We start from the raw sequence: 16,569 nt of genomic DNA on the forward strand, positions 1-16,569 counted from the left end.
TTATTTAAATGTTCCTAAAACAATACAATAATTTAGTATATAGTGAAACTCCAACTCGATATATTGATTTGACATCGGCACTCTGCCCTGCATGTTGCAGCTATTGCTGACTAATCGTATTTGTATTCTGCACAGTGTTCTTTAAATAACCCAAGGAACATGACCAAGGAAAATGGTGAAAATTCTGTAGTTGTAGGTAAATTTATAAACAGATCCCATATGTTTTGGGAACAATAATTTCATTTCCCCCCTTCAGTTTTTTTAAGACACACCCTTTAATTCCTATCTCTGCCACTAGAGAGCAGTTGAGGTATACTTTACATGAGTAGATGATCTCAACCTGTTTGACCTCAAAGCATCTATTTCACATTTCTACAGGTCTAGAAAAGGACCGCTTAAAAAAATCATCTGATTCTCCTTCTGTCCCCTTAAATAATACACATTGCATTGGACATTCAGGATGAACAAAGCAACATGTAATGGGTCTCCCTTCCATGTGGTGAGCTGGTGACCATTTGCTTATGGGTCAGCCAAGAGTTGAAAGTGAATGTCAAGCCTAAATTCAGTGAACCCATTTCTATTTTAATGGGTGAGAGTTATGTTGACGGGATTAAGGACGGGTGAAACGCTGGGATTGGCTGTGCTACCCCCTTTCCATCCTTGTTTAAAGTTTAATGCTTTGTTTCCATTTATGGGACTTAAAATGTTTAAAAGCAATGTGATTCTAACATTAATGTGAAAAATCAATTATATTCGTTTACACTGTCTATAGTCCCCTCTGAAACCACAATACTCACAGCAGAAGTATCAACAACAGACTCGGTATGTTAGCTGTACTGACACCAGGTCAAATTCCCAGACGTGCTATTTCCAGAACCTTTGTTCTGCTATAAATATGTGTAACTATTTTTTTTATTGATGTTTATAAAATCATCACCAGTTTGAGTGCAGTTTTAAAAGTATTAACTGAATGTTATTAATTCATACAATTTAGAAAATACTATTTTAATATTCAGAATTTAGTTCACGTGAGTTAAGAATGTTAATTTGAGTAACAGGTTTGTCGTGCTTGTAACCGAGAGTTGCTGGTTTGGGTCTCACAGCCGGCGGGTTGCAACTATAAATGAGCAATATTAATTGTGATGTTTGCCTTAGTAATGGGCACAGTAAAAGATGTGGAGAATTTGAGGAGGTTTACAAGATTATTCATTGTGAATAAAGTTCTTACAAAGCAGGACATAAAATCACAAAATCTGCATGACTTTAATGCATAATTTTGAAAATGAAAATAAATGCACTAAAAGCAGTATATAATGCAACATGATGACATCAAAAAACAACAGACAAATGAAAAAAAAACATATTTCTCTGAATTGCAGGTCATTCTTTTAACATTTAATTTTAAATCGGGGCAAAATGTTTGTCAAATTAATAAAACTTAAGTTACTTTCCATCATCAGAGTCTTTTTATCCAGTTTTTAACAAACACTCAGAATTCCAGTATCAAAAATAACTAAAATCCCATTTAACATTATTTTATAAACAGCTATCCTGTACCTTCTTCTCTCTCTGTGTGCACTAGTTGCCTTAGCTGTAAAAAAAAAACACACTCAACTGTAACAAACAAAGCATGTGAGAAACCTTCCAAATGTGATCAACAAAACAAACCAACCAAAAGAAAAATCTCGTGGCACAAGACTTGCACATGATGACATCACACTGCAACTCGATTAAGGAGACGAGGCACAACATTTGTCATTTTTATGCTCTTAGTTGCTTTTGGCAGAATCAGGTGCTTCACAGGATACTGCCAAACAATGAAGACCATGCAAAATGCATGCACATATCCAAAACACACATAAAAATGTCTCAGTTTGACAAAAAACAAAACTAGACTTCGGTAATTCACTTCAGGGTTCTAGGAAAACACAAACCCTTTTCCAACGAGCAGTCAGATGTTCACACCTGGGATTGGTGTTATTCACAAAGACATCACTATATAAAGTTTAAGGGACAGTTCATCCAAAAATGTATTTACACTTACATTCTAAATCTGTACTATTTTCACCATCATTTAAAAGCTTTGTGTGAAGAGAAAAAATTGGCACATTTTTAATAAATTATCATTAAAATTGCTGTACATTCATCACATAAATCAATTGAACAGATTTAGAATATAGAATTGAATAGGTTTAGTATATATTGCATAAGTTATTTGACATCTTTAGTTTTTTAAGGCATATTTTTGGAGCTTGACAAAGCTCATCTGCATGCACTATTACAAGCAGTTTTCAAAACAACTTATGTTTTGATTTAGATTTTTATTAAACACTTTGTGTAATATATATGTGTACATAAATTAGTATTTTCATTTTTGGATGAACTGTTCCTTTAAATTGCATTGGTTTGTCCTGTTAGGTGATGCAGTGTTAAAGTCACAATAAAACAGATTTAGCGAAAATCTTATTTTCGCTGTGTGTATGTCCAAGTGAAACGGCTTCCGAAATGAGAATAAAGGTAAGGCTGGACTTCAATTCGTCATTTGAGAATGGATTGGTTTGTTGAAAGTTGAGTCAGGTTGTTTTTGCGTTGTTGATTAAGAGGGCACGTTACTTTTTTTAAAACAATGAAGTCATTCGTAAAAAAAACCCCACAATAATCCTCAAAATATGACGTTTTAATTTAAATTTTATTGTGACTTTAAGCAAATACCGCATTTCAGGACAATCTCCTCAAACAAAAAACATGAAAATGTTAATGAAAACTGTGAAAGACACCACACCGAAAATTCCAAAACCTTTGACACAGCGTTAACACGGCAAAAGTGTTGCTTTTCTCAATCATTGCCGTACTCCAACTCCACGAGTTTTCCAAACATTTGGAAATCAAGTATAGTTTAATGCTTCAAGAGTGTATGTAAATGTTGTGGATGTAGGCTGGTTTTAACTGTCATAAAAGCCTAGTTATAAAATCACTAGGTCATGATATGTACGTCAATGAACCTAGAGGCGAAAAAGCACAACAAACACTGAGAAAATAATATTAATAGTAATCTCTTTACATACAGGGATCCGCCAGCCCTATCCATCCAAATGAATAATGTGACCATTATGGATTATGAAACAGTAATTTATCCTACTGTTTGTATGTAAAATATGATCAATTTAGTATAAATCTTCCAGCATGTGATCACTGGATGAAAATGGGGTGTACGGAGAGCCCTATCTTTCCAAACCACATACAAATCCATCATTCTAGCATTTCTCTCATTTATAAAAACTGAAAGGAAAGCCTTTGTATTAATAAATAAAGTTTGTTTCATGTATCTGTATACTTTGGCTGATCCCTTTTTAGGATAAGAACTAAGAGGATTGTTTGTTATTCACTCTAATTTTTGTCATGTAATCAGCTAGCCAAAGAGACATAAATTGCTTTGTCCAAGCCGGTTTAAGCTAGCGCTGAACTAGTGTGTAAGTTTGGTTAAACCAATCACCTCCACATGCTTCAAAACTTAAATGCAACTGTAACTACAATAAAGAGCTTTTAAGGGATAAAATTACCTAAAAAGCGGACACAACAACTGATAACTTGAAAGTTAAAAGGGCCCAAAACAGAGAAGTTCATAATCTCCAATGCACTTCTCAGTGTGGAAAGGCCAAATGAAAGGAAATGCCGAAAACAGGAAATAGAAAAGAGGGCAGAAGTGAAAAAGTAGAAATGTCAAAGGATGTGAAGGGAGGGCTTTCTTTAGACAAACTGCAACCTTTTTTCTAATCCATCCAAGCCATGCCTGAGGCACTTGATCAGATGCGTGTTCAAATGGAGCTTGCAGAAGGAGTGGTCAGTCTTCTTCCAATGTATACCCTGTATTAGAGAGAGAGCCAATAGGATGTCAGGCATTTTAAAAGCACACCCATACATTGAAGTCACTGTTTTTAAGACACAAACTCAAAAAACACATTCGAAAAAAATGACATGTTGATGCACACTAATAGTATCACTGCTTGTGTTATAAGTAAACATGCAACACAACATTTTGTACATGTATATGTAAGCGCTTTCTCTGATTTTTGTTAGCAATTGATGAAATAAGTTTGCGCAACTTTTGCACGCTCGCAAAATCAAACTAAACTGACAGAGGCGAAGAGCAGCCGCTTCAGTTTTAGATCAATAGGCTTTTTTGTGGCACATTCGACCACATGAGCGTTGACACCAAAAAAGCAATCTGGTCAAATGCGTCTTGAAAACCCTGTTTACACTTGTATTTAGCGTCGTCCAATCGTGATCCGATCGACCAATCTTAATACCAGGTGTAAACAGGGCCCTTGATACCGCAGAATGTGACAATAAAGAACATGTGCTTGTGTTAGCTGATAGTACCCGAGACCCAGGACCAGGATGTGGGACAGAAGCAGCGAGGGGATAAACACTTTGAGGAACTCTGCAGAGAAGATGCCTCCTTTCTTCATGGCCCCTGTCTTCCTCATGCTGAGAGTCACTGAACGCCGCGGGTGCCGGAAGTGGAACTCCCTGCAGATGAATCCAACCCATCAATATCATCCACTAAAGCTACATCATCATTCATAATAATTCAACTTAATAATTCTGAAAAGCAACCTTGATTCAGGCCTGAAAACGAAATACTATGCATCACAAATCCTAGCAAGATCTTTTTAAGACTTTTTAAGACGTCATTGATTCTGTCCAGATGCAAGGCGTGCATTAAATTGCCTAAAAGTGTTTTCAATTGTTTACAGCTCTTTAAAAAAATGGCAAGCAGCTGGTGGTTTTTGTCCGATATTCATTTCACTTTGGGTGAAATGCGGAGCTCGTCAATGTCACTTTTTACTTAGTCGTCCAATCACAGTGGAGGAGGGGCAGGACAAATAACACACCAGCCAACGGTTGCATCATACAACGATTGATAAACAAAACAGAAGTACCACATTTGGGGAAAATATCAATTTTAAACACATGTTACTGAAAGAGAATCATCTAAATCAAAAGTTATGTAATATGTAAGGAATAATTAACGACGGGCGGTTGAATTATTCAAAAATAATGCACACTCAAGGTGGTTAATGGAGTTTATTATTTCGTTATAATTCAGAGAACGAAAAAAAAATCTCATCCTACAGATGTGAAATGGGTGAAGTTGTATGGTCAAAGAGCAAAATAGAGGACGTCGCTAAAAATTGACTTCATAATGTAATATTTTCTTGGCCTGTGTGAATATTTGTATGCCTGTTTTTTGTACTGCTTACTTTGGTGGTATATTCTCTGGTCTACTCGACCAATCTGCCACCCAATCTGAATCCTTCATTAAGATGTCATCATCTCTGATTCTCTCCATCACTTCCTCCTGAATGGACACAAACACAACACACACATGCAATACAGGCAAACAATCTATGACAGCTAATCAACATAAGCCAGGACACGAAAAATATAGATGCAAAAGCCTCTATACACCACCACTGTTAAAAATTAGATGATAATATTGACAGAATGCTCGTCACATCTTATATGTTCATCCAATACTTTCACGTCAAATCTCCTGCGGTGAATGTATTTCCGGTTTGTTGGCAGAATCTGCTGATTTTTCAGAAAAAGACCTCAAAGTGGAAGACGAAAGACAAATGTGAAACGATAGTGGATTACATTCAGATTTTGGTCGCTTGTGAGTACTTGGACCTGAATACAACACAAATGTGGCAGCTACAAGCATCACAGTGACCCTAATGTGGTCCAGTTTCTTTATTTTTACATTTTAAATTCTGACTTTCATCATTTGCATTGTTTCTAGTTACATCTTTAGTGATTTTGCAAATGTCTCGTCCAAAGAAGTGCATTTGTTTTGGTAGTTAAAGGTTTTGACAAAAGGCTTGTTTGAAAGACTAAAATGTCAGTGAAATGACTAAAGAGACATTTGTAAAAATAATGTATTTTAATTACTGACTTTAACCTTTTTATTGCCATTAAAGTGAAATGACTAAACCTAAACATAAGAGCCTGATAAAAATGCTCATTTACAAGAAAACATGTCAGACACACTTAGAGGGTTTTGCATAAATTATTTCTAAATGGTCCACAAACAGTCCTCAGTAGAAAATACCTGACTATCTCTCCTCATATCCACGTCAAAAATGATCTGCCCGTCGTCCTGTGGACTGTGGGGTCGAGGAGGGCTGCGGGAGAAAGCAATGAAATTGACTATGTGATGATTATAATGATTTATCACTTCTGACATCACAAGGGGAGTCAAATTTCAATGACCTATTTTTTCACAGGCTTGCAGAGAATGGTTTACCAAAACTACGTTAATAGGTTGATCTTTTTCACATTTTCTAGGTTGATAGAAGCACTGGGGACCCAATTATATCACTTAAACATGAAAAAAAGTTGCCTCCAAGATTAATAAGTGTATGAACTCATTATCCATCAATATCACGCAGATCCAAGCAGAGTAACCACATGTGTAGTTCAGCACATAATGGACATATTCAACAAAATATGACAATAAGTGTGCACGAACTTTTTGAGTCTTCACATTTTTAAGCATTTAAAACGTAACAAGTCATAAGCATCTTTAAAAAAGCCACTTTGCTTGATATTTTCTTATCACATGCATTGACATTCTTGAATTTTTATTTTGTTGCTTTAGTACATTACATCAGTGGTTCTCAACCTTTTTAGCGTGTAAACCCCCCCCCCCCCATGTATGGTGCATTCCTTCGCGGCCCCCCAAAGAAAATGTATGACAAATTTGTTTTAAAATGTAACATTTTAATTAGACAAAACATATTAAAGTATAAGAAGTAGTGCTGTTGGTTAGTAGCCTTTTTGTAGGTTTAATTACACAGAATTCATGATAAATGTATGTATTTTATAAAATGTCATAAAACATTTGGCCCCCCCTGACACCAACTCACAGTTTGAGAACCACTGCATTACATTATTCTCAAGAGAAACATGCTTTAATCTTACAGTAAACACTCATGATTCATTGAGATAAAGAGTTCTTATGATTGCATTTTATTAGAGTGAGGTTACAGTCAATGTTTGGATATGTATTTTAGTATACATGTTTATAGCACTACTCACTATCAATGAGATCATAACCCAAGACCTCAAGTGACATTTACAAATGATATACATGCACATGTAATATATAAACAACTTCTGTACAAAACAAAACCAACTGTGTCAAAGGCTTAAAGGAATAGTACACCAAATAATGCACTCGTCAATGGTTGCGCCAAGTTTTATGCAAAACACAGTTTAGTGTGAATTCACTGTACGGCTTAAAAAGTTATACTGTCCACCACCAAACACATTAATTTTGAAACATTCAGCTAAACAACGATTTCATGTTTGACATAAGAAAGAAAATGAGATGGTTGGTTTAGTAATGATATGGGTAAGTAAATGATGAAAGAATATTCATCTGAGTGACCCATTTAGAAAACAAATGAATTTGTGACAATACGTACATTAAGGCACATGCATTTAATGTTTACAATGAAGATGGATAACACAAAATGTAACAAGCATTTACCTGTCACAAGAGGAGTTACTGCGGCTGGACTCGTGCTGGGCGTCGAGGAGGATCTTCTCCATGTCTCCATTGTGGATGGAGGATGATGAAGGAACGTGTTCTAACCCTCCCACCATCCCATCATCCTCTTCTTCTACTACCTGTGCTAGAGGGGGCGGGACTGAGGCGGTGGAGGACGTGAGGGATGCAGAGTGTCTGTTCATCTCCAGCTCCACCCATGACCCTAAACAAAACAATCACTACAGTGATAAACAAGCAGATAAGCAGTACAGAGATTCGTCTGGATTAGGACTGCCTGGATAAATCATGCATGCATGATTTGACTATTTTGACCATTGCGGGTAGCCTCATATCTCATTACCAATGCAATAAAAAAAAATCGCATTAATTTTATCCAAAAAAATTATAATTCTTTACACTGAAAACGATTTATATATTTTGCTTTTACTTATTGTACTCTCTTAAAATGTAAAGATTGCATAAATTGGTGTCAATTTCTTTCTCGTGTTAAAGTCCTCATGAATTCAAAATTGAGTTGTTTTTTAATATGTTATCATATGCATCCTAAAAGGCTGCATGTTTCCTGACACTTCAATGGATCTTTACAGGATATCCTATTGAAATCCAAACTGGGGCAGGACATATTGAGGGGCTAATCCCTTTTTAAAAGACGCAATAGGTAATAGCTTCACACAGCTGTGAATCATAATCTGCTAGACAACATTTCTACATTAGTAATTATGATCAATCGAAAAAAATCACAATGCAGACATAATCTCTTTATTTACTTATTTTTAAAACAAATGTGATTTTTACTTTGCAATCAACAAAACTGTAAAAATATGTTTATAAAATGTAAAAAATGATACTGTATCCAGAGGCAGACACTGGGATCTCTCTGTTAGTCAGTCATCATCTGGCTTGCTTCTATTTACTGCCTGGTGAAAGGGCGGTAAATGCCTCCTTCTCCGTCCCATTACAACCCCACTGATCTATGACTCACACCTGACCTGGCTGCTCCTTGCCCTACGTGATTCCAAGCAGGGACAGGCTGCACGGGAACAGACAGTCTCCTAAATACGAATACAAACACGCAGACCGAAATGATCCCTGTGTTAAGGGAGTTAAGCCTCCCGTGTGTCCCTTTCACACACATCTGCTTTGCTGTCTCATCAGGAAGCCTGTTTTACCACACAGTGAATCCTCTGTTTGCTACCTGCTTAACATGCCGGCTCTGTTTTCTCACACGCGCTGCTGACCAACCACATGAGCTAAGTATAAACTGAATGCCGCTCAGGACAAAGATCAACTTCCATGTCCAGGAAAACAAAAAAAATGGCAGACAGACTTTTTTGGGTTGAGTGAACATGTGATTTGGGTCCTGCTTTAACTTGGTAACTTTCACCTTTAACTTCCATTTTAGGATGCATAGACACACGCCTTTTTCCATCTAGTCTTGATATAAACTATGATGAACCATTTAGCCCGTGAACTGGGTTGAGCCGCTCTGCTGACCTTTGTTTTGATCCAGTGATACAAACAACATGTGCCATGATGCCCGTCAGACAGAACATTCTGGCCAAACATTAGCTAACAAGAGAATAAAGAAATAACATTTACAAGATCAGATGTCCAGATGTACCAGCCCAGTCTCCTGAAGATGTGTATAAATAGCACGAAGTGTAAAACTCGTGCAATACATACGCCAAATTCCACTTTGGCGTGCATATGATACGCCAGTCCTTCCCATTCACTTAAACAATGCATAATTTTTTTGTCGTTTTATTTATCGGTTTCTCAATTTTTTGCTTTTTTACCATTTTCGCTTGGGTTTAGGGTTAGAACAACTTTTTGTTATATAAAAAGGACATCCTAACCCAAACCCAAACTCTAACCCCAACTTCAAGCGACCATGGCTAAAATATGGACAAAAACATGGAGAAACTTGTATATTAAATAACCTCATTAAGCAAATCTCAAATCTAACCCTAAATCCAAGCGAAAATGGTTTAAAAAACAGAAAAAATTCCAATAAACCAATAAATAAAACGACAAAAAAAGATGCACCGTTTAAGTGAATGGGAAGCACTGGCGTATCATAGGCACGCCAAAGTGGAATTTGGCGTATGTATTGCACAAGTTTTACACTTCGTGCTATTTATACGCATCCTCAGGAGACTGGGTAGGATGTACACTATGTATTACAAAAGCTCCTCGTGGCTCACTGTTACACAACTGCAAAACAGCGTTAGTATTACTATACAGCTAACACTGCAGATGACACATAGATATTGTGCAAAATTGACCTTATTAAAAATAAATAAACATTTTGAAATTACAGCTATTTTACTTTTTAACGTAATACTTTTCTACTCCGTTTGCGGTGCAAAAAGTTGTGTTAACACCTGCAAAAATGTAGTTATTTCAACATTTTCATTTGAAGTGTTTTTCACTTAAACTTTTACTTTTTAAAGTGTATTAAAGCTGCAATCTGTAATTTTTGCCTCTTTATCGCCATCTCTGTTTAAAACATAAAACTGCACCCAAAAAGTTACCGATTGCAGCTTTAAAACCAGAAAAAAAAACAAATACAGAGTTTGGTTCCAAAACGTGAATGTTGGTTCCAAATGGCGTTTAAAAAAATTAATTACTGCCAAAATCAGTATTTTATCAGATGAGTTTTATAAGGTCAATTCTTCATTTTACGCAAAATCTAATATGCGTCGTGTTATTCTGTCATCTTTTCTCACTTTTTCCCAACCGCGACAACCGCCAGTCTTCCTTCTCTGCAGAATGCAATAAATCCGCTTAACCAATCACAGTGCACCATTCCATGCATTGCATAAAATAATAGCGGCACTTTGAATACACACAGAATCCTAGTTTTCCTCTTCTACTTTGTACTTTCTGATCAACAAACAAACAAAAACAAAATAGTAATTTTAATGGCATTGATAAAGCTGTTGTGGTTCTCTGTGGTGGGGAAGAAACGTAAGCCATCAAAATCGAATAATTTACGTGAGAGGCACTCGGCCGAAGGAAAAATGCCAGCTGTTGCTTGTTCTCCAGACAACACATTGACCCCAGGGGACCTTATAAAAAACTTTCCATTATTTTACTCAAAGTCAACGAAAATTAAGCAGGACCAAAACATTTTACAGCTGATCGCTGTCAAAAAAGTTCAGCATGACGTCCCAAGTATGACTGCAGTAATGACAGTGTTCTTAACATGACAAAAAATATAATCAGTTTTTATAATAAATCTTTGAAAATCAAATAATGGATTTGAATTTTTAATGTTTTCATAACCCAAAAATGCTATGAAAGTTTGTAACAGAAAATAGTGGTTATCATCTTGTCACTTTCTTGGTATAGAAAACACGTTTTTATCCAAATTAGTCAAAATTAATTTATTGTATTTTGGAACCAAACAATTCAAATACTCACATGTTGTATAAATATTTAACAGTTTAAATATAAATAAACAATTATTGTTTTACTATATTAATGCAATGATCTCAGTTATCCAAAATAGGTATTTTTTATCTCAAAAGCAAAACATTATTTTTTTTATTTTGGGTAAAATCAAACATCGCTAATTAAGATCTTTGGCTTTGGGCATTCAAAGTCTTTTCACACATCCCTCAGCAACCATTCTTCATGTCTACACAGCCAGACTGATTAAAAAATACTGAGCCCAAATCTGTTATAGCAAAGTGGCCCAGCTAAAACTAACATGACCATTCACTTTCTGTCTCTAAAAATTTACTTTTCAGGGTCACTGCACTTGAATGAGGATTAAAGCGTTCAGATCTGGTCAGGCTCAATAAAAAAAAAACAATGTGTTGAAGGAACTGTGGTACAGATGATTCAGTTGCACAATACAGTAAAGGAATGAGATGATCTCGAAGGCCAATAATAGCAAGCAAATCGCTAACTAAAGGAAAATGTGTACAATCTGTTCTGGTAATGTGAAGTTTTCAAAACATTTAACGCATCAGTTAATGCGCAACCGCTAAACATTTGTAACTGTTTACTGAGCTTGGAATGAAATAGCACACAAGTTTTTAATTCTGTAAAGTGCACAAACAACTAAGAATTAGTTATTATCTCCACTCTAAAAATGTCTGGGTTATTTTTAACCTATAATGGTTAAATATTGGACAGAACACATGCTGGGTAAAAAATGACCCAATGTTGGATTGTTCTTATGCAACCAAGGGTTAAAACAACCCAGCATTGGGTCAATTTAACCCAGCGGGGTGTTCTGGCCAATATTTACCCAACATGGCTAAAAATAACCCAGCCATTTTTTAGAGTGTGGTTGTCTGTTGCTTATTAACTTTTGCAGCTTTTACTTTATACATTAATGAAGGGTTAGCCATGTAAAAGCTCTAGAGCTGGATGTGATAAACCAGGAATAAAAATGTAAGTTAAACCATTGGACACTGATGTCCTTAAACAATACAACAATATTTTGACTACAGTTAACTCCAAAAATGTAACTGATTACTGTACAATCCTGATTTTGCCAATGGCAATAATCTGCTAGGTGCACATCCAGTTTCATCGTTCCTTTTCCACCACATATTCACATGACACAGTAACAGTTATCTACTTAACACTCTTAATATTTTATATCAGTAGAAAATATGACTTTTCACATCCAGACCACTGATGACATTACAAGTCATACTATGGTAAAAATAAACAAAATAAGGAATATGAAAGAAAAAAATATGCCTGTGATGACTCACAATTGGCAAAGTAATATGCATCAGCCATATTATTTACAATGATTATTCGGTAGCTGACACATGTTTACCAAACAAACAATGTCTGCTATTCACCGACATAAAAACATACAGCAGTATAATTTAGAATGTACTATAGTAAATTGATAAACTGTAATTGGGTCAATGACGTGACATTAATTATTTTATGTCCATATGGTTCAATTAAATGTAAAAGGATTAAAATTTCAAAATAAATTTGCAGATTACTTAATAATTTTTTTTAAAGAATATTTTGGTGATAATTGCAAAATGTCGATGTGGTGTAACCGGTCTGTGTCAATTGGTGTAACTAGTTTTTTTTTTATTAAAATATAAATATATTCATAAAAAAATTTGGAATAAAATATAATCATCTAGTTTAGTGTAAACTGTTTTTTTTTTTTTTACATTTTTACATCATTTGTCAAAGACTATTTAGAAAACAGCTGTTTTCAGCATATGTCAGGACAAATATTACAAAAATGCATTAACATTTACATTTAGAAATAACGACTGAAATGCTATTTTAAAATTATTTTTTTTATTACGCTTACATGCCATCAAGATGGATAAAATATTTTATATTTCTCATTCTTTGGCGCAATTGGCGGTTACACCATTTGACATTTTCAGGTCCATTCAGTCTTAACTTCATAAAAATGGTACAAATGTAATTTTTCATTGCATAAAATAAACACATATACACTATGTGCATTAAAATAAATCTGATGCATGCTTTTAAAACAAGGTTTTTTTTCTCTCATCTTGCCAGAACCGTTTTTGTCACTGACCTAATTACTGTAGTTATGGCGTCATACTTTTTTGCGTTCATTGCTTGCATTATTTATATATTTTTACTGGCAAAAAAACTAAAAAAAAATAAAATATTATTAATAAAACAATAAATATTTGTAATAATTAAATATGGAAATATAAGTCTTCCTGAACTACAGTAGCAGCTGTGAGGACTGGAGACGCTATGTAACTAGCTGTGGTGTCACTGCGCACGTAGCTCACTCAGCATTAACGTGACCCGTTGTTTACTCTGGGATGCATGATAGCATACTTTACTAAAAGGCGTGATCTTAATATCTTAATTTTTGCATTCCAGAAGACATTCCAGGAATATAAGTTGTTTGGTTTTTGTAACTTAAGTAAACATTTTAGGAATTCTGCTTAAGAAAATTTTAAACGACAATGTAACTTTAAACGCACAAACATATGCATTTTAAATAGTCGACGATTATAATAACGATTATGGAAAACTACATGTTTTGTCGAACTTTAGGTGAAATAAACACTTGCTGAGCTCTTATTCTTTGAATAAAGTGAAACATTTCGCCCTTTCTCCTCCATAGAAGTGCATTATGGAAACAGCTTAACCTGGAGACATCCCAACATTTTTGGTGGGATGTAACGATTAGTTACGAATTGAAATAACACGTTGGTGTGTAGGTATTCCGTAGAATCATTTTGACGATCACTGGATCAATTGTTGTCAAGCTCGATTTTAGACAAAGACCATATACATTTGCGGGCACACTATGTGTGTTACAAAAAAAATTATTAACAACAAACAGCTTGCATTTTAAATTGGTTATCATCTCTACACAAAGATGCACATGTGTGTTTACGAAACGCAAACAAAAACAGCTTTTAAGCATCCACGAAATCATTTTCATTTTCGAGGTGCTTTAGTTATAACTCGCCTTGTTGACATATGCTTAGGCCATCCTCCTAAAAACGTTATCGACGCTTATTGGCTTAAATGGACGTCAGTCATTGTGTAAGTCCCGCCTTAACAAAAACCTTTAGAATCCATTGGTCGGACAACTTGTCAATATACAATGACGCGCATATCTCACAGCAAACCCCTCAATGAACGTCTATGGCAAAGTAATGTTGGTTTAAACTAAGACCTATTTACCTCAAGCAAAACAATAAAAAGTATCAAAAAACACCAATTTAGAAACACCGAAGTCTTCTCTCACAGACGGTACGGATGACAGTGAAATATACCGAGGCACTCCAGCTGTACGTACCGTTTAATCCAGCTTCCCCGTTATTGTCTGCTGGAGCAGCAACCTCGGACATCGTGGCTGACTGTAGGGCGGCTTGCATAAGACTGTCAGCAGGGCACGAACACAGTCTGCGCGCTCACACGGAGCTGCGCACACGCGCGTGGCAGAGCCTGACCACGGATCGGACGTTCTGTGTAGCACGTGCTGGTGGACTCGAGGAAAAACTCCGCTCGGTGGCGGATCTGAGAACAGCTGGTGGAGCGGAAACTTCCTGCAGTGCTAAAATGACGCACACGAGAGCAGTTCTGATAACAGACACAAACATTATGTAACGGGGTGAGGATGTTTTTGCATATTAAGAAAAATGCATATGGATGTGTAAAACAAACCTGTCTATCAACTGAAGATTACTTATGACAAAATATTTCTATAACAATATAGCTGCAAGCAGCGTATCCATTGCAAAAAATGTATTTAGTAATACTTGCAGTAAAAATAAAACAATAAAATCTAGTTTACTGTCGTCTTACCACAATAACTATAATTTAAAGAGATAGTACACCCAAAAATAAAAATTGTGTCACCATTAACTCACTCGTTTTGTTACAAACCTGTATAATTTTTATTTTGTTTTGATGAACATGAAGGAAGATATTTTGAAGAATGTTTGAAACCAAACCATTCATGAGCCCCATTCACTTCCATAGTATTATTTTTCCTACTATGTAAGTGATCGGTTTGGTTACAAAATTCCTGAAGATAACTTCCTTTTTGTTCATCAGAACAAAGAAATTTATACAGGTTTCAAACAACACAAGAGTGAGTAAACAATGACACAATTTTCATTTTTGGCTGAACTATCCCATTAACCATAATATTTACAATAAAACCATGGTAATCAAACTGCTGAATACATGGCAACTACTCATTTACTATAACAAAACCATATGTAAATTGTTTGAGGGCACAAATTCTTTAAAGTGAAGTATTTTTGGACATTATTGATGGTGATAAAACCGATTGAACTCGATCATTTAAAGCAGGAGCGGGGAACCCTGGGTCCTGGAGGGCCACTGTCCTGCAGAGTTTATTTCCAACCCTAACCAAACACACCTGAATTTCATTTCCAAGCAATCCTGAACACTTGAATTTGATTTTTCAGGTGTGTTTAATTAGGGTTGACCCCTGATTTAAAGCACTTACCGCACAATATATTTATGACTTTTAGGGGGCGCTATTAGTAAATGTATGCGTTGTGGTGACAACGACCAACCTTTGCCCAAATACCACCTGGCAACCTTTTCCCCCTTGGGAAATTTTGTCAGGAACTCCCCTATATGGCAGATGAAAAATGTCACACAAATCAAACATATGAAACTTCGAAATTGATTTTTTTTATAATTATGATAGGCCAAATTAACTGAAAATTATATCAAATTATATAAGCCTTGGGGACTAGTTGGCACCACCCCCAACTTCGCAGGTATTTTTTTTAGTAATTGCGCTGATGAATCATGCCAATTTTGATCTCTGGTTGACTCACGCATAATATCAACATGACCTAAAGAATATAAAAATAAGAGGAAAGAAAAATTAGTTTCTATGGCCTCATATAGCTGCCATGGTCATTTATACCTAGATGAAACTTTGAACTGTTGGTGGCGCTAGTGGGACTCCAAATCTGGTATGTAATCGAATCAGACCGTATGCAAAATATTACAACTTTGTACCATGCTTGCATGCTTTCATACATGCAATAGTAGGAGACAACTTACAAACCCAACAGGGTACTTGTATTTGTTCACCTTTGCATGGAGACAGAGGAAAGCATAACTGATTTGGATTCATAAAGGAAGTTGAATTCATACTTTTAAATGTCTCAAATACTTCTGATCTAGGATCAGCTTTTGCCTCGCCAACATCACACTACTTCCAAAACCACACATTTGATACTTCTTTAAAATGCTTGCATGTGTCAATAATGCTCAGTTGTTTTTGGTTTTATGTTTCCCTTTCAGCATGCTTTGCATATATAAAAGAAGAGAACACAACTCTGATTTGTTTGTTCAGTTTATAAATACCATTTCATTATCATAATCTCTATAATCTTTCTCAACTTGTTACTCTTTGAGAGAGAAGGAGAGCAGACATAAAGTGGGCATGGATCACAACGGAAAATAAATCCTGTAAGGCTGAGTGAGCAGTCCAATCCGAG

The 16,569-nt window shown here is 35.6% G+C and overlaps 1 protein-coding gene across 1 annotated transcript; it reads right to left on the minus strand.

Moving 5' to 3' along the window:
* Positions 1 to 1,239: 1,239 nt before the first annotated feature.
* Positions 1,240 to 14,602, minus strand: bnip3lb (BCL2 interacting protein 3 like b). Its single transcript, XM_065290483.2, has 6 exons — positions 14,376 to 14,602; positions 7,559 to 7,781; positions 6,116 to 6,188; positions 5,265 to 5,362; positions 4,381 to 4,530; positions 1,240 to 3,864 (listed from the first exon to the last, which is right to left on the minus strand). The coding sequence occupies exons 1-6, from the start codon at positions 14,452 to 14,454 to the stop codon at positions 3,816 to 3,818; spliced, it is 672 nt and encodes a 223-aa protein (XP_065146555.1). The 5' UTR covers positions 14,455 to 14,602; the 3' UTR covers positions 1,240 to 3,815.
* Positions 14,603 to 16,569: the final 1,967 nt, after the last annotated feature.

This window comes from Paramisgurnus dabryanus, chromosome 10 (genome assembly GCF_030506205.2).
Source record: "Paramisgurnus dabryanus chromosome 10, PD_genome_1.1, whole genome shotgun sequence".
Lineage (NCBI taxonomy): Eukaryota > Metazoa > Chordata > Actinopteri > Cypriniformes > Cobitidae > Paramisgurnus > Paramisgurnus dabryanus.

Bases quoted from the DNA above. Each gene is read 5' to 3' on its own strand.
- bnip3lb (XM_065290483.2), bottom strand. From the start codon at position 14,454: ATGCAAGCCGCCCTACAGTCAGCCACGATGTCCGAGGTTGCTGCTCCA. The intron at 4,531-5,264 runs GTAAGCAGTACA...ATTCATCTGCAG, and splicing joins CCAGAGAATATACCACCAAA to GGAGTTCCACTTCCGGCACC. The intron at 3,865-4,380 runs GTACTATCAGCT...TCTCTAATACAG, and splicing joins ATCCTGGTCCTGGGTCTCGG to GGTATACATTGGAAGAAGAC.